The following is a 22,855-nucleotide window of genomic DNA, read 5'->3' as shown; positions in this document are numbered from 1 at the left end:
CTGATTGTCCTGATGGATTTGCAAAAAAATGAGGAGTGGGGGGGCATTGTGGCCAATATATCTGATTAAAAAGGGGAGATTTCAGGAGGGAGGGTGGCAGCCCCTCATCCGAGACCCCTTCAAGGGGACGGAGTGACATTTAAATTATATTTTGGGGTGAAGTTGCAGTTGCTGTAGCTGTTACTCCTGCCTCGGGCACGGGGTTGGACTAGAAGACCTCTTAAGGGCCCTTCCAACCCTCTGCTTCTAATGAAGCTCCAATCAAATGTAATAATTCACAGTTGTGATATAGATTGCAATTCTGCTTTGTTCTCTGATTGGAAACTCTTTCAGGGGCTTCTGCAGGAATCCGAAAGCCTCTGGAGACCCCTTGATGTGCCCCGATTGAAAAGACAAATTGGAAAGGAAATAAAACACATAAATAAGATAAAAAGTCTTTCGTGAGCTGCAACGCATTATTTCAGTGGGAGAAGAAGCCGAGACTGAGTTTGGGGCAACCTCGGAGCCTCTTCTGGGATTGGGGGGGGCTGAGCAGAAACTGCCCCCCAAATGAAGGGGGCAGTGAGCCCAACATTTCCTCCCTTCCCTGCAAGCAGGCAGAAGGGACATGGCGTGTTGCACCCCTGTGGGGGAGGGGCTTGGGGCACACTAGACCCCTACCCTTGCACACTCATGGGGAGGGGCATGGCACACACAAGACACCTTGCCTTTTGCACACTCATGGGGAGGGGCATGGCAAACACTAGACCCCCTCCCCCTTTGCACACTCATGGGGGAGGGGCCTGGTGCACACTAGACCCCCCTCCCATTTTGCACACTCATGGGGAGGGGCAAGGTGCACACAAGACTCCTCCCTTTTTGAACATTTATGGGGAGGAGCATGGCAAACACTAGACCCCTCGCCTTTTGAACACTCATGGGGAGGGACAGGGTGCACACAAGACTCCTCCCCTTTTGCACACCCATGAGGGAGGGGCTTGGTGCACACAAGACCCCTCCCTCTTTTCACACTCGGGGAGGGGCATGGTGCACACAAGACCCCTCCCCTTTTGCACACTCACAGGGAGGAGCATGGCAAACACTAGGCCCCTCCCTTTTTGCACACTCATGGGGAGGCGCTTCGTGCACACAAGACACGTCTCCTTTTGCACACTCATGGGGAGGAGCATGGCAAACAGTAGGTGCTTCTCCTTTTGCACACTCATGGGAGAGGGGTGGTGCACACAAGACCCTCCCTTTTACACACTCATGGGGGAAAGGCATAGTGCACACAAGACCCCTCCTTTTGCACACTCATGGGGGTGGGACATAGTGCACACAAGACCCCTGCCCTTTTGCACACTCATGGGGAGGAGCATGGCAAACACTAGATGCTTCCCCTTTTGCACACTAATGAGGGAGGGGCATGGTGCACACAAGACCTCTCCCCTTTTGCACACTCATGGGGGAGGGACATGATGCACACAAGACCCCTCCCCTTTTGCACACTTATGGGGAGGAGCATGGCAAACACTAGATGCTTCCCCTTTTGCACACTCATGGGAGAGGGGTGGTGCACACAAGACCCTCCCTTTTACACACTCATGGGGGAAGGGCATAGTGCACACAAGACTCCTCCTTTTGCACACTCATGGGGGTGGGACATAGTGCACACAAGACCCCTGTCCTTTTGCACACTCATGGGGAGGAGCATGGCAAACACTAGATGCTTCCCCTTTTGCACACTAATGAGGGAGGGGCATGGTGCACACAAGACCTCTCCCCTTTTGCACACTCATGGGGGAGGGACATGATGCACACAAGACCCCTCCCCTTTTGCACACTTATGGGGAGGAGCATGGCAAACACTAGATGCTTCCCCTTTTGCACACTCATGGGAGAGGGGTGGTGCACACAAGACCCTCCCTTTTGCACACTCATGGGGGAGGGGCATAATGCACACAAGACCCCTCTCCTTTTGCACACCCATTGGGGGAGGGGCATGGTGCACACAAGACCCCTTTTGCACACTCATGGGGTGGGGCATGGTGAACAGCCCTCCCCTTTTGCACACTCATGGGGAGGGGCATGGTGCACACAAGACCCCTTTTCACACTCATGGGGGAGGGACATGGTCCACACAAGACCCCTCCCCTTTTGCACACTCAGGGGGAGGAGCATGGCAAACACTAGACGCCCCCCCCCTTTTGCACACCCATGGAAAAAGGGACCAAGGCATTTTGGGGTGCCACCTTGCCAACTGGGTGCCTGGGAAGGCGAGAGGATGCAGGGGGTCCTCTCGTGGGAGGGGGCTGCTTTGATTGCCCTTGCCCCCTTCCCCCCAGCCAGCCTGGGCAGTTCCTGGACAGGGTCGGCAGGGAGAGGGAGCGGTTGGAAAGGAAGAGAAGGGAAAATCCGGCTGGTGATTTTGGGCCAATCCCCCCCCCATCTCTCTCACCCAGCCCACCTCAAAGGGTTGTTGTGGCGAGGAAAGGAGGAGGAGGTTTGAAGGTTTGAAGGTTTATTGCATTTATATGCCGCCCTATTCCCGGAGGGACTCAGGAGAAATCCGATATCTGTAAAAATACAGGTAATCCTCGATTTACGACTGGAATGGAGCCCAAAAGTTCCCTTGCTGAGTGAGACAGCGGTTAAGCAAGTATTGCCCCATTTTACGACTTTTCCTGCCACCGTCGTTAGGTGAATCACTGCGGCCATTCATCACACAGTCATTATATGAATTCGGCTTGTCAGAAGGTCGCAAAAGGGGATCCCATAAATGCGAGTCAGCTGCCAAGCCTCTGAATTTTGCTCCTGTGGGAGGCTGCCATGGTCATAAGTGTGAATAATGGTCCTAAGTCATTTTTTCCAGTGCTGTTGTAATTTTGAACAGTCACTAAACGAATGGTTGTAAGTCGAGGACTACCTGTAAGAGGGGCAAAGGTGCGTTTGATATGTTCACTGCCTTATTTGTAAAAATAATGCAAAATAATAATAATAAATAATGCAAATAATAAAAACAATGCAAAATAATAATAAAAAATAATAAAAATAATGCAAAAATAATAAATAATAATAAATAATAATAAATAATAATGCAAAAAATAAAAAATGCAAAATAATTAAAAACAATGCAAATAATAATAAAAACAATGCAAAATAATAATTTAAAAATAAAAAATAATGCAAAAATAAAAAATAATAATAAATAATAATAAATAATAATGCAAAAATAAAAAAATGCAAAATAATAAAAAACAATGCAAATAATAAAAACAATGCAAAATAATAATTAAAAAAATAAAAAATAATGCAAAAATAAAGAAATAATGCAAAAATAATAAAAATAATGCAAAATAATAATAAAAACAATGCAAAATAATAAAAACATAATGCAAAATAATAATAAAAAGTAATGCAAAATAATGAGAATTTTCCTGCCAGCGAGAACAAGTGGAACAGAAGTTGCCTCCAGAAGTTGTGAATGCCCCAACACTGGAAGTCTTTAAGAAGATGCTGGATAGCCATCTGTCTGAAGTGATGTAGGGTTTCCTGCCTAGGCAGGGGGTTGGACTAGAAGACCTCTAAGGTCCCTTCCAACTCTGCTATTGTATTGTATTGTATAACCATTTGTCTGAAGTTGCGTAGGGTTTCCTGCCTAAGCAACTCTGCTATTGTATTATAATAATAAAAAAATAATGCAAAAAATAATGGCGAGGAGGGGGATTCTCTCCAAGACCCCTCCCCATCCTTCCCCAGCTTCATCCCTGAGTCTCTTTCACAGCCCCTCCCTAAAAGAGCCACTGCTGCCCTCTGTAGGCCACTGTTAGTACTGTGCACAAGTAATCCTCGACTTATGACCACAACTGAACCCAATGGTTTCCGTTGCTGAGTGAGACACATGGACTAAGTGAACCTTGCCCCGTTTTACGACCCTTCTGCCTGCAGCTTTTAACTGAATCCCCGCGGTCGTTAAGTGAGTCACACGGTTGTGGAGCGAATCCGGCTTTCCCGCAGAATTTGCTAGTCAGAAAGGACCCCGGGACACTGCGACGCGTCGTAAACGTGAGTCAGTTGCCAAGCCTCTGGATTTTGATCACGTGACCCAGTGGGGAGGCTGGGATGGTTGTTAAGTGTGAAAAACTAATACATGAAGAACGGTTGCAAGATTTGGGCTTGGACGGTCGTGGGGGAGCCGCACCCCATGGGGGTGGGTGGGTGTAATACTGTAATTTGATTTTTAATGGGGGGGGGGATTTGAACCTTGTTTAAACCAAGTGAAGGGCCTTTTAGGCTTCCTCCGCCTGAGTAGAGTTCACTTTTTGAGTAAAGTTTAAGAATTGTATTTCACAGGAGGCGCATCGGGATTTCAGAGGTGCTCAGGTGGGACATGGCCAAAAATAAGTGGGGAACCACTGGACTAGAGAAGGGAAAGGACTGTGGGGGGGGGGCACATAACAGCAGCATTGCAGTCTTTGAGGGGCTGCCCCCCAAGAAGAGGGAGTCAAGCTATTCTCCAAGGCACCTGAGAGCAGAACAAGAAGCAATGGGTGGAAACTAATCAAGGAGAGAAGCAACTTAGAACTGGGGAGGAATTTCCTGACAGTGAGGACAATTAGCCAGTGGAACTGCTTGCCTCAGGAAGTTGTGGGTGCTTTATCACTGGTGGATTTTAGGAAGAGCCACCTGTCTGAAAGGGTCTCCTGCTTGGGCAGGGGGCTGGATTAGGAGACCTCTAAGGTCCCTTCCAAGTTCTGTTATTTTATTATTCTATGGATGGATGGATGGATGGGAGGGAGGGAGGAAGGAAGGAAGTGAAAATAAGAGGAAGGAAGGAAGGAAGGAAGGAAGGAAGGAAGGAAGGAAGGAAGGAAAAAGGGAAGGATGGAAGGAAGGAAAAATAAGGTGCAGGAAGGAAGAAGGGAAGGATGGAATGAAGGAAAAAGGTGGAAAAGGGAAAAAAGGAAGGAAGAAAGGAAGGATGGATGGAACTAAGGAAAAATAAGATGAAGGAAAAGGGAAAAAGGAAGGAAGGAAGGAAGGAGGAAGGAAGAAGGGAAGGATGGAAGGAAGGAAAAATAAGGTGAAGGGAAAAGAAGGAAGGAAGGAAGAAGGGAAGGATGGAATGAAGGAAAAATAAGGGGAAGGAAAAATAAGGTGAAGGAAGGAAGAAGGGAAGGATGGAATGAAGGAAAAATAAGGTGAAGGAAAAGGGGAAAAAAGGAAGGAAGGAAGGAAAGAAGGAAGGGCAACGGGCGTAAACCAATCAAGGAGAGAAGCAATCTGAAGCCAAGGAGAATCATCCTGACAGTGAAGACAATTAGCCAGTGGAACTGCTTGCCTCAGGAAGTTGTGGGTGTTGCATCACTGGAGGTTTTTAAGGAGAGGTGGGAGAACCACTTGTTTGAAATGACAAGAGGGTCTCCTTCTTGAGCAGGGGGTTGGGCTAGAAGACCTCGAGGGTCCCTTCCAACTTTCAATTATTCTGCAATATGCCCAATCTTTCTATCTGGGGATGGTGAGATTCCTGCTTTTGATTCTGGGGCAAAGGAAAAATATAAACGCCTGGGAGGATGGCAGATCAAAGCCGATGCCGCCTGCAAAACCATCAGGGAAGGAAGAGGTTGCAAAATTATTTTATTTATCATATTCTGCCTCTCATGCAAGCCCCCCCCCCAATGCTGAACCCTGCAAGGTAGGGGGGGAGGGAGGGGGAGGAGAGAAAGCACTCAGCTCAAATTTCCTGGGGGAGCCTGGAGGGTAAATTGGAACTCAGGTCTCCCTGCTGCTAATTCAGAACTTTCTGAAGTCTGGTTTTAGGCATAGAAGCTGGTTGGGTGACTTTGTGCCAATCACCAGAAGGGGAGTTCTAGTCCCACCTTAGGCATGAAAGCCAATTGGATGACTTTGGGCCAATCACCAGGAGAAGGGGAGCTCTAGTCCCGCCTTAGGCGTGAAAGCCAATTGGACGACTTTGGGCCAATTACCAGGAGAAGGGGAGTTCTAGTCCCGCCTTAGGCATGAAAGCCAATTGGATGACTTTGAGCCAATCACCAGGTGACTGTGAGTTCTAGTCCCGCCTTAGGTGTGAAAGCCAATTGGATGACTTCCAGCCAATCACCAGGGGACAGGGAATTGTAGTCCTTCCTTAGGCAGGAAAGATGGCTGGGTGACGTTGGTCCAATCATAGCGGGAGACAGTGATCGTTGTTAAGTGAATCCAGCTTCCCCCATTGACTTTGCTTGTCAGAAGGTCGCAAAAGGGGAACACATGACCCCCGGGACATTATGACCGCCGTAAGTATGAATCAGCTGCAAAGCGTCCAAACTTTGACCACATGATCACGGAGATGCTGCAATGGTCCTAAGTGTGAAAAACGGACATAAGTCATTTTCGGTGCGTTATAACTTTGGCCACTAAACGAGTGGTTGTAAGTCGGGGACCACCTGTGACGGGTCCTAAATTGCTACACAACCTCTTTATGGACGTTGGACCAACAAAAAAAAAAATCCCTGGTCCTTGTTCCTTCCAATTCATCCAATCCAAACCCGTTCAGGGCCGCCCCAGTCTTCCTTTGCAAGGCGCTAGTCCCTAAGATCAAAGCCAGGAGACAAACACGTCTTTCAGGCAAGTGTTTTAATTAAAATACTTCATAGCACCATAAGAGTTGTTGAGGGCATACGAAATGCGGTTTATTTATTATTATTATTATTATTTTGTCAACGCTTCCCTTTCGTTGGGGGCGGGTGGGCCTCTTGTTCGCTCTGCCTCCCTGGTGGGGAAGGGGAGATCTCGCTAAAGGGAGACCCCACCAAGAGGGGATCCCACTGACTAGAATCCTGTTGAGCAAAAGGAAAAAAGAAAACCCACCTTCTCCAACCTGGTGCCCTCAGCTAAGACCCATCGCGACTGTCCAGTTATCGGTCCGGACGTCTATTCCTTATAGATTCTTTTGGCTTTTGAACAAAAATTCGGTGAAGGAAATCGGACAGCCGGGAGGCACCAGGTTGTAGAAAACCAGTCCGGAAAAAGATGGGACAGGTAGAAATGACAGGATTAACAGACCCGCCTCGCCCACCCCCCGAATCTTATCCCCCCAAAAAGGCAGCAGGGCAAAGTCCCAGGTGTCCCCCCCCAAACCGTGCACCTCAATTTGATGGTGAAAATCAACCCTCCATTTCTGGTTTAGAAAGAGCCTTACTAAAATGTCCATTCCCCCGCCCCCCACTTTGTGTGTGTGTGCAGCGTGTCCAAAAGAACCCCTTCCCCGTTTTAAAATGAGTGCATTAGGATGAGTTTAAAAAGCCATTTTTAGAAAAAGAAAGGTGACTCTGTATTACAATGAAGAGATGCCGATGCAAGGAGAAAACCCCCTCCCCTCCAGAGGTGGATGGCGCCTTTTGAAAAGGGGGGGGCGTATGTGTGAATGTTAGCACCTCTAGCTGGGAACTTTCTCCCCCCCCCCCCAATGGCTTGGTTGCAGACCGCCCGGGGGAGGAGGGGGCTCCCGCCGGCTTGGGAGTTGACCCAGAAAGAGCAGGGGGGGGGGGCTTTGTCCCCTCCTTCCGGCGACGGCTCAGTGGGCCAGAGCCCCCATGGGATCCCAGGCGGGCAGGGAAGTGGGCTCCTGTAGCAAGACTTCCAGGACCTCCTCCGGGACGTGTTTGCGGTCGACGACCACTTCGTACACGAACTCCGAGAACCAGTCGTCCGTCATGAGTAGGTAACCTGGAAGGGAGAGCAGGAGGGAGGGGGGGGGGAGAGTCAGATAGTATTCTGACCGAGGTCTCCCAAGAGCCTGAAGCAAACTCCTGGTCCCAACAAAAAAAAATCCTTTTATTAATTTACTCTGAATTCTGCTCCTTCCCATCCAGCAAAGTCTTTCAAGGGAGGATTTACGGTCACAGACCTCATCTGGCTTGGAGAGCTGCCAGGCCGATCTCTGCAGAACTTGGCCAGGAGCCTCTGAGAGTCACGATGAAGGGAACTAATTGTCTCCTGCAAACTCCACTCCCCTTTCACTCCTCTTTTATTTCCTCTGGGAGGGGCCATTCACCGCCCACCTGTGGCCTTCCTCCCAAGTCGACCCCTGTTCTTTAGCTGCTCCCTTCCTCTGGCAACTCTGCGCATGCGCACACTGGGAACAGGCTCCAGCTGTTCTTCTGCCTCACTGATGTCTGACTCCGAAGGCAGCTGATAACTGTCAGATGGCTCTGTCCCCCTCTCTGCCTCCCACACGGAGCCCTCATCCGAGCCTCCCCCAGACTCCAGGACTGGCCCAGGTTCCTCCCCAACCCTCCTCACTGTCCGCTGGCGGGCCACAACAGCTAGCTGTAACCGCTAGGCTGCAGCAGCGATGTTTACAGCGAGGCTGGGCTTAGGCTGTGGCCCAAGAACCGGGAGGGGTGGGGTGATCGTGGTAAGAAGAAGAGCTTGTTCCTGGACCGTCCCGTCTTCTTAAGTGAAATGAAATTTCACTTGAATGTATGCCAATAAGTGTACACTCAAAGTGACAATAAAATTATGTTATTTTATTCCATTCCATTCTATACCATTCCATTCTATTATTCTATTCTATTCTATTCTCTATTATATTTTATTGTATTTTCCATTCCATTCTATTTTCCATTTATTTTCCATTCCATTCATTCTCTATCCTACTTTCTATTCTATTTTCTGTTCTATTCCATTCTCTATTCTATTCTATTCTATTCTACTCTATTCTGTTCTATTCTAATTTCTATTCTAATTTCTATTCTATTCTATTTTCTATTCTGTTCAGTTCTATTCTAATTTCTGGGAGTGGAAGCCCATCCCTCTTAAAGCATGTTGGATGGGGGATTCTGGGAGTGGAAGTCCACCCCTCTTAAAGCAGGCTGGATGGGGGATTCTGGGAGTGGAAGCCCACCCCTCTTAAAGCAGGCTGGATGGGGGATTCTGGGAGTGGAAGCCCACCCCTCTTAAAGCAGGCTGGCTGGGGGATTCTGGGAGTGGAAGCCCATCCCTCTTAAAGCAGGCTGGCTGGGGGATTCTGGGAGTGGAAGCCCATCCCTCTTAAAGCATGCTGGCTGGGGGATTCTGAGAGTGGAAGTCCTCCCCTCTTAAAGCATGCTGGCTGGGGGATTCTGGGAGTGGAAGCCCATCCCTCTTAAAGCATGCTGGCTGGGGGATTCTGAGAGTGGAAGTCCTCCCCTCTTAAAGCATGCTGGATGGGGGATTCTGGGAGTGGAAGTCCTTCCCTCTTAAAGCATGCTGGCTGGGGGATTCTGGGAGTGGAAGCCCATCCCTCTTAAAGCAGGCTGGATGGGGGATTCTGGGAGTGGAAGCCCATCCCTCTTAAAGCATGCTGGATGGGGGATTCTGGGAGTGGAAGCCCACCCCTCTTAAAGCATGCTGGATGGGGGATTCTGGGAGTGGAAGCCCATCCCTCTTAAAGCATGCTGGCTGGGGGATTCTGAGAGTGGAAGTCCTCCCCTCTTAAAGCATGCTGGATGGGGGATTCTGGGAGTGGAAGTCCTTCCCTCTTAAAGCATGCTGGCTGGGGGATTCTGGGAGTGGAAGCCCATCCCTCTTAAAGCAGGCTGGATGGGGGATTCTGGGAGTGGAAGCCCACCCCTCTTAAAGCATGCTGGCTGGGGGATTCTGAGAGTGGAAGTCCTCCCCTCTTAAAGCCTGCTGGCTGGGGGATTCTGGGAGTGGAAGTCCACCCCTCTTAAAGCCTGTTGGCTGGGGGATTCTGGGAGTGGAAATCCTCCCCTCTTAAAGCAGGCTGGCTGGGGGATTCTGGGAGTGGAAGTCCACCCCTCTTAAAGCATGCTGGCTGGGGGATTCTGAGAGTGGAAGTCCTCCCCTCTTAAAAGCCAGGCCAGCGAAGGAGATGATTCCCATGTATGCCGAGGGCCATGGAAAGGGGAAACTGAGGATTTAGTCCCACGGTGCAAAATCTGACCGTTGCAGTTTCTCTCACTTGGGAGTGGGGTGGGGTGAGGGAGCCAGGACAAAATGTCCAGGGAATGTGGAGATTTCAGGGAGGATTTTTGGAAACCAAACCCTAGAAAAAGCAGATTTGATAACCTCGGGGGCCAAGGAAATTCCTGCATATCGGAGGAAGTCCCTTGGCGGCGGGAACAATGCCCTTTGGGGTGGGGCAGGGGTCAGGGCGGCCAGAGGGAGCCCCTCTCCTCGCTTGGGAAAGGTGGGGGGAGGCTTGGCAGGAAAGGTGGGGCCGGACCCCGAGAAATGCCCTTGACTTCCTCCCTAAGCTCTCCCTTTCCGCCACTTCCCCCGTCCGTTGTTTCAGGCCAGCCTTAGACACAGGTTTGACGTCGCTCCCTGAATCCCAGCCCGACTCCGCTTCCAATCTGAACTTGCTACAGGTAGTCCTCGATTTTACGACCGCAAATGGAGCCGAATTAAAGGCAAGTCTTTGACTTATGACCCCACGGGAGCCCAATTACAGGTAGTCCTTGACTTACATCCGCAATTGGGCCCCATACAGGTAAGTCCTCGACTTACAACCACAATTGGGCCCAATACAGGTATGTCCTCTTCTTACAACCGTATTTGAGCCCAATACAGGTAGTCCTTGACTTATGACCACAATGGGGCCCAATACAGGTAAGTCCTCGACTTACGACCATAAGAGTAATATAGTAAGTCCTCAACTGACGATCACAATTGAGGTCAATACAGGTAAGTCCTCAACCTATGACCATAAGAGTAATATGGTAAGTCCTCAACTTACAACTGCAATTGGGAATAGAATATAGAATAGAATGCAAAACATTAGAATAGAATAGAACAGTATGCAGAAGATTAGATTAGAATAGAAAATATGAAATAGAATATAGAATAGAATGCAAAATATTAGAATAGAATAGAACAGTATGCAGAAGATTAGATTAGAATAGAAAATATGAAATAGAATATAGAACTATCTAGACCCCTTCCAGTCAGGCTTCAGACCCGGTTACAGCACAGAAACCGCTTTGGTCGCATTGATGGATGATCTTTGGAGAGCCAGAGATGAAGGACATCCCTCCATCCTGGTCCTCCTTGACCTCTCAGCGGCTTTCGATACCATCGACCATGGTATCCTTCTGCGACGACTGCGGGAGGTGGGAGTGGGAGGCACCGTGCTACGGTGGTTCTCCTCCTACCTCTCGGACAGGTCGCAGTCGGTGTTAGTGGGAGGGGAGAGATCGTCCCCAAGGCCCCTAAATTATGGGGTGCCGCAGGGTTCGGTCTTATCCCCCCTACTATTCAACATCTACATGAAACCGCTGGGAGAGATCATCCGCAGGCACGGGATTAGATACCATCAATACGCGGACGATACTCAACTGTATCTGTCCGCCCCGTGCCAAATCAATGAAGCGGTTGACGTGATGGGCCGGGGTCTTGAAGCCGTTATGGACTGGATGAGGGTTAACAAGCTTGTGCTCAACCCAGAAAAGACCGAGTGGCTGTTGTGTTTTCCTCCCAAAGATTTGGCCAATATTCCAACTCTCAGGCTGGGGGGTCAAATTTTACACCCCTCAGAGAGGGTCCGCAACTTGGGAGTCCTCCTGGATCCACAGCTGTCATTCGACCACCATTTAACGGCTGTGACCAGGGGGGCATTCGCCCAGGTACGCCTGGTGCGCCAGTTGCGACCCTACCTGAACCGGGAGGCCCTCACAACAGTCACTCGGGCCCTTGTGACCTCTAGGCTGGAATACTGCAATGTGCTCTACATGGGGCTGCCCTTGAGGAGCATCCGGCGACTTCAGCTAGTGCAGAACGCGGCCGCGCGAGTGATCGCGGGTGCACCCCGATTCACCCGCATAACACCCATCCTCCGCGAGCTGCGCTGGCTACCTGTCGATCTCCGGATGCGCTTCAAGGTGCTATTAATCACCCATAAAGCCCTACATGGCAGTGGATCTGGATACTTGAGAGACCGCCTTCTGCCAATTACCTCCCTACGACCTATAAGATCCCATAGACTAGGCCTCCTCCGTATTCCATCGGCCAGCCAGTGTCGGCTGGCAACTACAAGGAGGAGGGCCTTCTCAGCAGTAGCCCCGACCCTTTGGAACGAGCTCCCCGTGGAGATTCGTACCCTCTCCACCGTCCGAGCCTTCCGCATAGCCTTGAAGAACTGGCTCGCCCGTCAGGCCTGGGGATAAGAATCGCTACCCCGCCCGAATGATGAATGTATGTTGTTTACTATTTTATTATATGTTGTTGTCTTAATGTTGTATTCCCCACTCCCTGGTTTTCTGTGAGCCGCCCTGAGTCCCCTCAGGGAAAAGGGCGGCCTACAAATGCTAATAAACCTAAACCTAAACCTAGAATAGAATGCAAAACATTAGAATAGAATAGAACAGTATGCAGAAGATTAGATTAGAATAGAAAATATGAAATAGAATATAGAATAGAATGCAAAATATTAAAATAGAATAGAACAATATGCAGATGATTAGATTAGAATAGAAAATATGAAATAGAATATAGAATAGAATGCAAAATATTAGAATAGAATAGAACAGTATGCAGAAGATTAGATTAGAATAGAAAATATGAAATAGAATATAGAATAGAATGCAAAATATTAGAATAGAATAGAACAGTATGCAGAAGATTAGAATAGAAAATATGAAATAGAATATAGAATAGAATGCAAAACATTACAATAGAATAGAACAGTATGCAGAAGATTAGAATAGAAAATATGAAATAGAATATAGAATAGAATGCAAAACATTAAAATAGAATAGAACAGTATGCAGAAGATTAGATTAGAATAGAAAATATGAAATAGAATATAGAATAGAATGCAAAATATTAGAATAGAACAGTACGCAGAAGATTAGATTAGATTAGAAAATATGAAATAGAACAGAACATAGAATAGAATAGAATGCAGAATATTAGATTACAACAGAATAGAATAGAATTTGAAAGAATACAAGAAAAGAGAATTTGAAATAGAATAGAACAGAGGTGGAAGGGACCTTATAGGTCATCTATAGACAAACAGACAGATGATAGGCAAATGATAGGCAGATAATAAGACAGACAGACAGATTTCTTGCATGGGGATGTATTACTTTCCCCTTGGCTCAACCATGAAAGCCCCCACTCTCTCTCTCCCCCCCCCCCACTTCCCAAGGGATGCCATACCTTTATTCCCACGGTCTTCACCCCACGAATTCTCCACCCGCCACTTCTCGTAGCCCTCGTCCGGTTCCTCCTAGAAAAGGAAAGAAGAATTTCAGGCGGTGAGAAAAATCCAGCGGGAACGACGAACGTCAACACCACTTCTTCCTTGGGATTGAAAATGACCGAAACGTCACAGGTATTCCTCGAGCCCGAAATTTCTGTTGCTAAATGATACATCTTTTAAGCGAATTTTGCCCTATTTTATGACCTATTCTTCCCACAGTTGTTCAGTGAACCACGGCAATTGATTAACACACAGTTCATTAAGTCAGAAAGTCGCGAAAGGGGGATCACGGCCGTCATAAATATGAGTCATTTGCCAGGCATCCAAATTTTGATCCCCGTGGAGAAGCTGCAACCGTTGTTAAGTGTGAAAAATGGTAGTTAAGTCACTATTTTTTAATGCCCTTGCAATTTTGAATGGCCACTAAACAGTCGTAAGTCGAGGGCTAGCAGTTTTTTTGACGGAAGTATCTCTAAAATGGCAGGGTTTTTTTTTGCAAAATGTCCTACTTTGTTCCTTAGCGTCCCGAAGTCAAGAACGTTTCAGAAATTTGGACAACCGGCTGTTATGACAAACAATCTCCCTGCCAGCCCAGCATTCCTGGTTTTAATCTGGCTCTCGAGAACGGATTCTCTTCCCATTTTTTCCCCCTGCCATCCTGGTTTTGCAACTGCTAAACGGCGGTGGGAATATTTATCTACGAGCCGCATCGTTGGGAAACATACTTAAACAAGCGCAAGAGGATTGCTGGTCAGGATGAAGCAGGGGGGCCCGAGAGGGAATTGCGAAATGCTCAAAGCAGTGTTTCTCAACTTTGGCGACTTTAAGTCCTGTGGACTTCAACTCCCAGAATTCCTCAGGGAACATGTCCTCTTCTCCAGGGGTTTCCCATCTCGATACCTTGAGGACTTGTGGACTTGAACTCCCAGAATTCCTCAGGCAACATGTCCTCTTCTCCAGGGGTCTCCCATCTCGGTATCTTGAGGACTTGTGGACTTCAACTCCCAGAATTCCTCAGGGAACATGTCCTCTTCTCCAGGGATCTCCCATCTTGATATCTTGAGGACTTGTGGACTTCAACTCCCAGAATTCTTCAGCCAACATGTCCTCTTCTCCAGGGATCTCCCATCTTGATATCTTGAGGACTTGTGTACTTCCAACACCCAGAATTCCTCAGCCAACATGTCCTCTTCTCAAAGGGTTTACAACCTTGACGCCTTGAGGACTTCAACTCCCAGAATTCCTCAGGCAGCATGTCCTCTTCTCCAGGGGTCTCCCATCTTGATATCTTGAGGACTTGTAGACATCAACACCCAGAATTCCTCAGCCAGCATCGTCAAGAAGTCATCAAGTTACCAAGTTTGAAGACCCCTGGTCTTCTCTTCTCCCTTTTCCACCATGATGGGCTTCTCAATTTGGGTCTTTCACTGACCGACAGATCAGGTTTTGACTCTCAGGAACCACCTGGATAGACCTTCTGCACGATGATTTGTCCCACCCGTGGTCCTTCAAGATTTCCTAGGGTGGACTATCACCACTTTAACGGATGAACGTATTTCTAGTGGTGATGAGAGACCGGGCTGGACCCATCTCAACCTGGAGGTTGTTCATCTTTGTGGTCGCCAAACTGACTTGGTAGAACAACCAACACGAAGGTCAGCTCCTTGGAGAAGTCCATCTGGGTGGGAAAGGTGGAAGGGAAGAGGACAAGCAGGAGCAAGATGGATGGGCTGAGTGACGATGGGTCAACCGTTGGAAGTCTTGAAGGACCATGTTTGGGACAGATCACGGAGAAGGTCTATCTAAGTCAGGGGTGGAGAACGATGGCCCTTGTCCGCAAGTCATCAAAAGGGCCATCGTTCGCCACCCCTCGGACCTAGCTAAGAGTTGACACCAGCCGAATGGAGAAGGCCCTATATACATATGTTGTTGTTGAGTTGACGTCCATCTGATGACCCGTCATCCAGTCAACCAAACCTGGCCAAGCTCCAGGACAGGGAAATTTAAAGCAGGGGAAAGCGTTTGCCCCAAGGGACTGACTTTCTTCGTGAAGGCGGTGATGACCATGGCGTGCGTCATCATGGAGTCCCCGAAAATCAGCCGCTCGTCCTTCTTCATGTTCTTGACTGACACCCCGAACATCAACTCATGGTTATATCTGCAAAACAGGCGAAAAGGTTTCTGAATGGGGGAGGGGGAAGGAGAATGGGGGCTTGGACTTCAACTCCCACAATGCCTTGCTGGTGGGGGACTGAAGGGGGAGGTCACCCCAAAAACTCTAGGCTGTTTTATTCCCCCTCTCTTTATAAAAAAATGCATTTTCATTAGAAACTCAAGTGTTTTTACTGAGCCAATTTGGTCTGGTGGTTAAGACACCGGGCTAGAAACTAGGAGACTGGGAGTTCTAGTCCTGCATTAGGCATGAAAGCCGGCTGGGTGACTTTGAGCCAATCACCAGGAGACGGGGAGTTCTAGTCCTGCCTTAGGCATGAAACCTGTCTGGGTGAGTTTGGGCCAATCACCAGGAGACGGGGAGTTCTAGCCCTACCTTAGGCATGAAAGCCGGCTGGGTGACTTTGGGCCAATCACCAGGAGACTGGGAATTCTAGTCTTGCCTTAGGCATGGAAGCTGATTGGATGACTTTGGGCCAATCACCAGGAGACTGGGAATTCTAGTTCTGCCTTAGGCATGAAAACTGGCTGGGTGACTTTGGGCCAATCACCAGGAGACAGGGAATTCTAGTCCTGCCTTAGGCATGAAAGCCGGCTGGGTGACTTTGGGCCAATCACCAGGAGACTGGGAATTCTAGTCTTGCCTTAGGCATGGAAGCCGATTGGATGACTTTGGGCCAATCACCAGGAGACTGGGAATTCTAGTCCTGCCTTAGGCATGAAAGCCGGCTGGATGACTTTGAGCCAATCACCGGGAGACTGGGAATTCTAGTCCTGCCTTAGGCATGAAAACCAGCTGGGTGACTTTGGGCCAATCACCAGGAGACTGGGAATTCTAGTCTTGCATTAGGCATGGAATCCAATTGGATGACTTTGGGCCTATCACCAGGAGACTTGGGAATTCTAGTCCTGCCTTAGGCATGGAATCCGATTGGATGACTTTGGGCCAATCACCAGGAGACTGGGAATTCTAGTCCTGCCTTAGGCATGAAAGCCGATTGGATGACTTTGGGCCAATCACCAGGAGACTGGGAATTCTAGTCCTGCCTTAGGCATGGAATCCGATTGGATGACTTTGGGCCTATCACCAGGAGACTGGGAATTCTAGTCCTGCCTTAGGCATGAAAGCCGATTGGATGACTTTGGGCCAATCACCAGGAGACTGGGAAATCTAGTTCTGCCTTAGGCATGAAAGCTGGCTGGGTGACTTTGGGCCAATCACCAGGAGACTGGGAATTCTAGTCCTGCCTTAGGCATGAAACCTGTCTGGGTGAGTTTGGGCCAATCACCAGGAGACTGGGAACTCTAGTCCTGCCTTAGGCATGGAATCCGATTGGATGACTTTGGGCCTATCACCAGGAGACTGGGAATTCTAGTCCTGCCTTAGGCATGAAAGCCGATTGGATGACTTTGGGCCAATCACCAGGAGACTGGGAATTCTAGTTCTGCCTTAGGCATGAAAGCTGGCTGGGTGACTTTGGGCCAATCACCAGGAGACTGGGAATTCTAGTCCTGCCTTAGGCATGAAAGCCGGCTGGGTGACTTTGGGCCAATCACCAGGAGACTGGGAATTCTAGTCCTGCCTTAGGCATGAAACCTGTCTGGGTGAGTTTGGGCCAATCAGCAGGAGACGGGGAATTCTAGTCCTGCTTTAGGCATGAAATCCAACTGGGTGCCTTTGGGCCAGTCCCTTTCTCTCAGCCCGGCCCACCTCACAGGGTTGTCGCTGGGGAAATACGAGGAGGAAGATGTGTCAGGCATGTTCACCGCCCAGAGTTATTGCTCACAGAAACAGGGACACCAAGAAGTAAACAAACTGTTTTGACCAATATATCTGGGAAATAATAAATACCGAAGAAAATAAATTGTGGCCGCCATGGGTAGACAAGAAAACCTTCCCCCCCACCGCCAAAGCAAGAGAAACAGGGGCTCCTGCTTGGAAGTAGTTCCCGAGGGGCAGCCCCCCACTCCGCTCTATCCACGGGGTCCCCCCCAAAACTCACATCTTCAAATCGTTGATGCCCAGCTTGCTATTAAAACATTTCCCAACGTCGCAGCCGAACCACACAGCCTGCGGGAGGAGAGAGAGCAGGAAACGGTGATCAGGATGAGAATGGAAAGGCAGGAGAGAGTTGGGGGGGTGGGCGGGGGGGTGTCAACCCTGGGCGGGGCAGGGTTGGGGGTGCAAGAGGCTGACCTCTCCATCCTGAATGGACGCGGCCACCATCTTTTTCAATAGCTCCACCGGCTGGTTGTTGTAAAGCGTCTTCCTGCCCCCCACCATGTTGCCCAGGTACTCCACCGTGTAAAGCTGATTGTATTTATTCCGGGGTCGAGGATCGTTCACCAGGCACACCTGTGAGATGGAGAGGAATGGGGAACACGGGGTTAGGGGCAGCCAGGTGCAAGGAAGGGGGTGACACATACACCCCCGGATCGACTGGGAAGCCCCCACCAGCCAGACAGGACGGTTTAAACCAGGGATGGCCATTTTAAGACTGGTGGACTTCAATTCCCAGAATCCCCCAGCCAGCATGGGACTAGAACTCCCTGCCTTTGGGTGATTGGGCCGCAGTCACCCGGCTGGCTTTCATGCTTAAGGCAGGATTAGAACTCGTCACCTGGTGATTGTCCCAAAGTTACTCAATTGGCTTCCATCTCTAAGATGGCACTAGAACTCACAAGCTCCTAGAGATTGGTTCAAAGTCATCCAGCCTTCTTTCCTGCCTAAGGTGGGACTAGAATTCCCAAGCTCCTAAGGATTGGCCCAAAATTATCCAGCCGCCTTTTCTGCCTAAGGCGGGACTAGAATTCACTGTATCCTGGTGATTGACCCAAAGTCACCCAGCCGCCTTTCCTGCCTAAGGCAGAAACTAGAACTCATTGTCTCCTGGTGATTGGCCCAAAGTCACCCAGTCTTCTTTCCTGCCTAAGGCGGGACTAGAATTCCCAAGCTCCTAAGGATTGGCCCAAAATTATCCAGCCGCCTTTTCTGCCTAAGGCGGGACTAGAATTCACTGTCTCCTGGTGATTGGCCCAAAGTCACCCAGCCGCCTTTCCTGCCTAAGGCAGAAACTAGAACTCATGGTCTCCTGGTGACTGGCCCAAAGTCACCTCATCGGCTTTTATGTCTAAGGTGAAACTAGAATTCACAAGCTCCTGGTGATTGGCCCAAAAGTCATCCAGCTGCCTTTCCTGCCTAAGGCGGGACTAGAATTCACAAGCTCCTGGTGATTGGCCCAAAGTCACCCCACTGGCTTTCATATCTAAGGTGAGACTAGAACTCACAAGCTCCTAGTGATTGGATCAAAGTCCACCCCCCCCCCACCAGCCCAGACAGCTTTCATGATGAAAGTGGGACTAGAACTCCCCATCTGCTGGTTTCCAGCGCAGCGCCTGAGAGTGGTTTACAGAAACAGTGAAATAAGTGAACAAAAATCTCTGTTTTACTTTTGGATGCTATTTGGAAGCCTGAGGTCAAGGGATCCCCATATGTCAGGAGAAAGGAGAATTTAAATCAAATCACCCTTCCTGTTTGAATCCAAAGGGAATTCTAGTTTCAGCAAGGAAGCAATGCTGAATACATTGGGAAGGATGCCAACTGGGCTGGGCTGGGCTTGAGAAAAGGGATTTCAGGTGAGGAAGGTGCCCAGATCCCTAAAAAAAAAATGAGATTCTGTCCTAACCGAGGCTTCCCGAGAGCCTGAATCAAACTCCTGGTTCCGACAAAACCCCTTTTATTAATTGACTGGGAATTCTGCTCCTTCACATCCAGCAAAGTCTTTCAAGGGAGGATTTACAGTCACAGACCTCATCTGGCTTGGAGAGCTGCCAGGCCGAGATCTGCAGAACTTGGCCAGGAGCCTCGGAGAGTCACGAACCAATGAACTAAGTGTCTCCTGCAAACTCCACTCCCCTTTCGCTCCTCTTTTATTCCCTCTGGGCGGGGCCATTCACCGTCCACCTGTGGCCTTACTCCCAAGTCGACCCCTGTTCCTTAGCTCTTCCCTTCATCCGGCAACTCTGTGCATGCGCACACTGGGAACAGGCTCCAGCTGTTCTTCTGCCTCACTGATCTCTGACTCCGAAGGCAGCTGATAACTGTCAGACGGCCCTGGCCCCCTCCGACACGGAGCCCTCGTCCGAGCCTCCCCCAGACTCCAGGACTGGCCCATCTTCCTCCCCAACTCTCCTCACTGTCCGAATCTGATGATGCCAGCTCCACTGGCCACTGGTGGGTCACAACAGATTCCAGGATCAGGGAAACGCTCACTTCACATTGGTTTGCATCGCAAGATCTTCCTACCTTGCTCTCCATATCGAACAACGGTTTGACGTGGTCTTGGTAGAACTTCACGGGGCTGATGGGCCCAATCTTGTGATAGTTCTTCTCCTTGTCGTAATATTCCCAGCAGAAGGTGGTGGGAGGGTTCCCCAGGCAGATGCTGACGACTCTGAACACCTGGAAGAGGGTGGGAGAACGTGGTTGCGGAAACCCAGCCACCCCCTGAACGGAAGCGTGGGTAGTTGTGTGAGTTTGAAGCGAGTCACCCGGTTGTTAAGTGGGTCCGGCTTCCCCATTGCTGGTCAGAAGGTCAGAAAAGGGGATATATATGATAAAGGAGGAGAACCTTGTGGCTTAGTGGTTAACACAACTGCTTAATATGTAATACAGCACAGGTTCAAATCCCAGTAAGGGTATGGCTAGCTGATGAGAGCTAAATAGCTTGAAATAGATCTATACTAGTCTCCCTTTATTTATCAGCACAAATACAACACAAATGTAACAAAGGCAACAGTAAAAATATTGGGTTTCTGTCTGGTTGGTCTCTAGTGACGAGCCGATAGACAGAGAATGGAAGCAGTCTGCTTCCTCCCATATTTGGGCATACCAGGGGTTGTGACACTAAATACATACTACTTCCCTGGCTCAGCTGATAAAGGAGGAGAACCTTGTGGCTTAGTGGTTAACACATCTGCCTAATATGTAATACAGCCCAGGTTCGAATCCCAGTAAGGGTATGGCTAGCTGATGAGAGCTAAATAGTTTGAAATAGATCTATACTAGTCTCCCTTTATTTATTTATCAGCACAAATACAACATATATATATATATATATATATATATATATATATATATATATATATATATATATATATATATATATATATATACATACATACATACATACATACATACATACATACATACATACATACATACCCTTTTATATGTATGTATGTGTGTGTGTGTATGTATGTATGTATGTATATATATATATATATATATATATATATATATATATATATATATATATATATATATATGCTTTATTCAATGTTTAAACAAAAACAGATTAAAAGGGAGCAGAATCTACAAGCAAGTCCTTGAGTTACGACCACAATTAAGCTCAAAATTTCTGATGCTATGCAAGAAACCATTAAGCGAGTTCTGCCCCCTTTTACGAGCTTTCCTGCCACGGTTATTAAATAAATCACTGCCGTTGCTAAGTTACCAACATGGTTGTTAAGTGAATCTGGCTTTGCGAGGAGGAGGAGGAGAAGCACCGTGGGGCCCTTGATGCTAATTTATAGATAAATATCATTCAGAATAGAGTTGGATGGGACCTTAGAGGTCCTCTAGTCCAACCCCCTGCTCAAGCAGGAGGCCCTGTACTATTTCAGCCAGGTAGCTGTCCAATCCAGCTAGAGCCGAGGTGGCACAGTGGTTAGAGTGCAGCACTGCAGGCTACTTCAGCTGACTGCAGTTCTGCAGTTCGGCGGTTCAAATCTCACCGGCTCAAGGTTGACTCAGCCTTCCTTCCTAGGTGGGTAAAATGAGGACCCGGATTGTTGTTGGGGGCGATATGCTGACTCTGTAAACCCCTTAGAGAGGGCTGGAAGCCCTATGAAGCGGTATATAAGTCTAACTGCTAACTGCTAATCTCTTCTTTTCTGCTCTCTGAGCTTGGGTGTTTCCTGGATTTAAACGGCCACTAAACAAACGGTTGTAAGTTGAGGACTACTTACGCTTACAATGGCTGCACTGTCCTGGGGTCAGAGAATCACATCTGTGACCTTCCCCCCCAAAAGGGGAAGCCGGATTCGCTTAACGACTGCATGATTCACTAAATAGCTGCAGTGATTTGCTTAACGGTAAAACAGGTCGTAAAATGGGACACAGTGGACTTAACAACCACCTTGCTTAGCCATGGCAATTCTAAGTCATGGTCGCAAGTTGAGGACTAGCAGATTGCTGTGCTCAGCAGCAGAGGGGATGGCTTATACCTTGTCCGCTACTGCCCTCTAGTGTCCACATTTTCAGAACTGTTGGAACTTTGAACAAAATGACGGACTACGGGTAGCACTCGAGTTACAACAGTTCACTTAGTGACCACTCGAAGTTACGACCGCACCGAAAAAGCGACTTATCAGCATTTTTCACACTTACGACCGTTGCAGCATCCCCGTGGTCACGTGTTCAAAACTCCGATGCCTGGTAATGGACTCACATTCATGACGGTGCCTTTTTGCGACCTTCCAACTGGCAAATTCAACGGGGGAAAGCCAGGTTCACTTAATAACCGTCTGACTAATTTAACGACGGCAGTGATTCCCTTCTTAGCAAGAAGAGTCGCAAAAGGGGGGCCAAATTCACTTCATCAATTTCTCACTTAGCAACATAGATTTTGGGCTCTATTGAGGACTACCTGTAACTGTCAAGGTTCCCCTCGCACACCTGTGCTAGTCGTTCCTGACTCCAGGGGGCGCTGCTCATCTCCCTTTCAAAGCCGAAGAGCCAGCGATTGTGAAAAACAGCTTTAGAGGAGTCGCAAGTTCACAGGAAGTCCTCGACTTACAACTGTCCGCTTAGTGACCGAAGTTACAACGGGACTGAAAAATGGAGCGTTTTTCACACTTAGGACCGTTGCAGAGTCCCTGTCGTCGCATGAACCAAATCCAGACGCTTGGCCCCTGACTCGTATTTATGATGGTTGCCATGTCCTGGGGGGAGGGGGGTCATGTGATCCCCTTTGGCGACTAGTGGGAGAAGTCAGATTCACTTAATGACCGGGTGACCATCCGTGGCAGTGATTCACTTAACAACGGTGGCAAGAAAGGTGGCATCCAGTGAGGCAAAAACTCACTGGACAACCATCTCGCTTAGCAAGAGAAAATTTGGGCTCCATTGTGGTCGTAAGTCGAGGACTGCTTGTGTAAAGGTAAAGGTTCCCCTGGCACATGCATGCTAGTCGTTCCCGACTCTAGGGGGCGCTGCTCATCTCTGTTTCAAAGCCGAAGAGCCAGCGCTGTCCGAAGACGTCTCCGTGGTCATGTGGCCGGCATGACTCAACGCCGAAGGTGCACGGAACGCTGTTCCCTTCCCACCAAAGGTGGTTCCTATTTGTCTACTTGCATTTTTTACCTGCTTTCGAACTGCTAGGTTGGCAGAAGCTGGGACAAATAACAGGAGCTCCCTCCGTTACGCAGCGC

At 48.8% G+C, this 22,855-nt stretch overlaps 1 protein-coding gene across 1 annotated transcript in view; it reads right to left on the bottom strand.

Annotated features, from left to right (window-relative positions):
• Nucleotides 1-6,597: 6,597 nt before the first annotated feature.
• The window catches only part of BLMH (bleomycin hydrolase), a 42,026-nt gene continuing 25,768 nt past the window's right edge, over nt 6,598-22,855 (bottom strand). Inside the window, exons 7-12 of the mRNA XM_032216676.1 lie at nt 19,668-19,823; nt 17,559-17,717; nt 17,365-17,432; nt 15,230-15,347; nt 13,147-13,216; nt 6,598-7,707 (exon numbers count right to left, since the gene is read on the bottom strand). Of these exons, the coding sequence (XP_032072567.1) occupies nt 7,556-7,707; nt 13,147-13,216; nt 15,230-15,347; nt 17,365-17,432; nt 17,559-17,717; nt 19,668-19,823 (723 nt within the window). The 3' untranslated portion in view covers nt 6,598-7,555. The remainder of the gene's footprint in view (nt 7,708-13,146; nt 13,217-15,229; nt 15,348-17,364; nt 17,433-17,558; nt 17,718-19,667; nt 19,824-22,855) is intronic.

This window comes from Thamnophis elegans, chromosome 4, assembly GCF_009769535.1.
Source record: "Thamnophis elegans isolate rThaEle1 chromosome 4, rThaEle1.pri, whole genome shotgun sequence".
Classification (NCBI taxonomy): Eukaryota; Metazoa; Chordata; class Lepidosauria; order Squamata; family Colubridae; genus Thamnophis; species Thamnophis elegans.
Note: the sequence above shows the minus strand (reverse complement) of the source record. Positions and strands in the feature narration are given on the sequence as shown.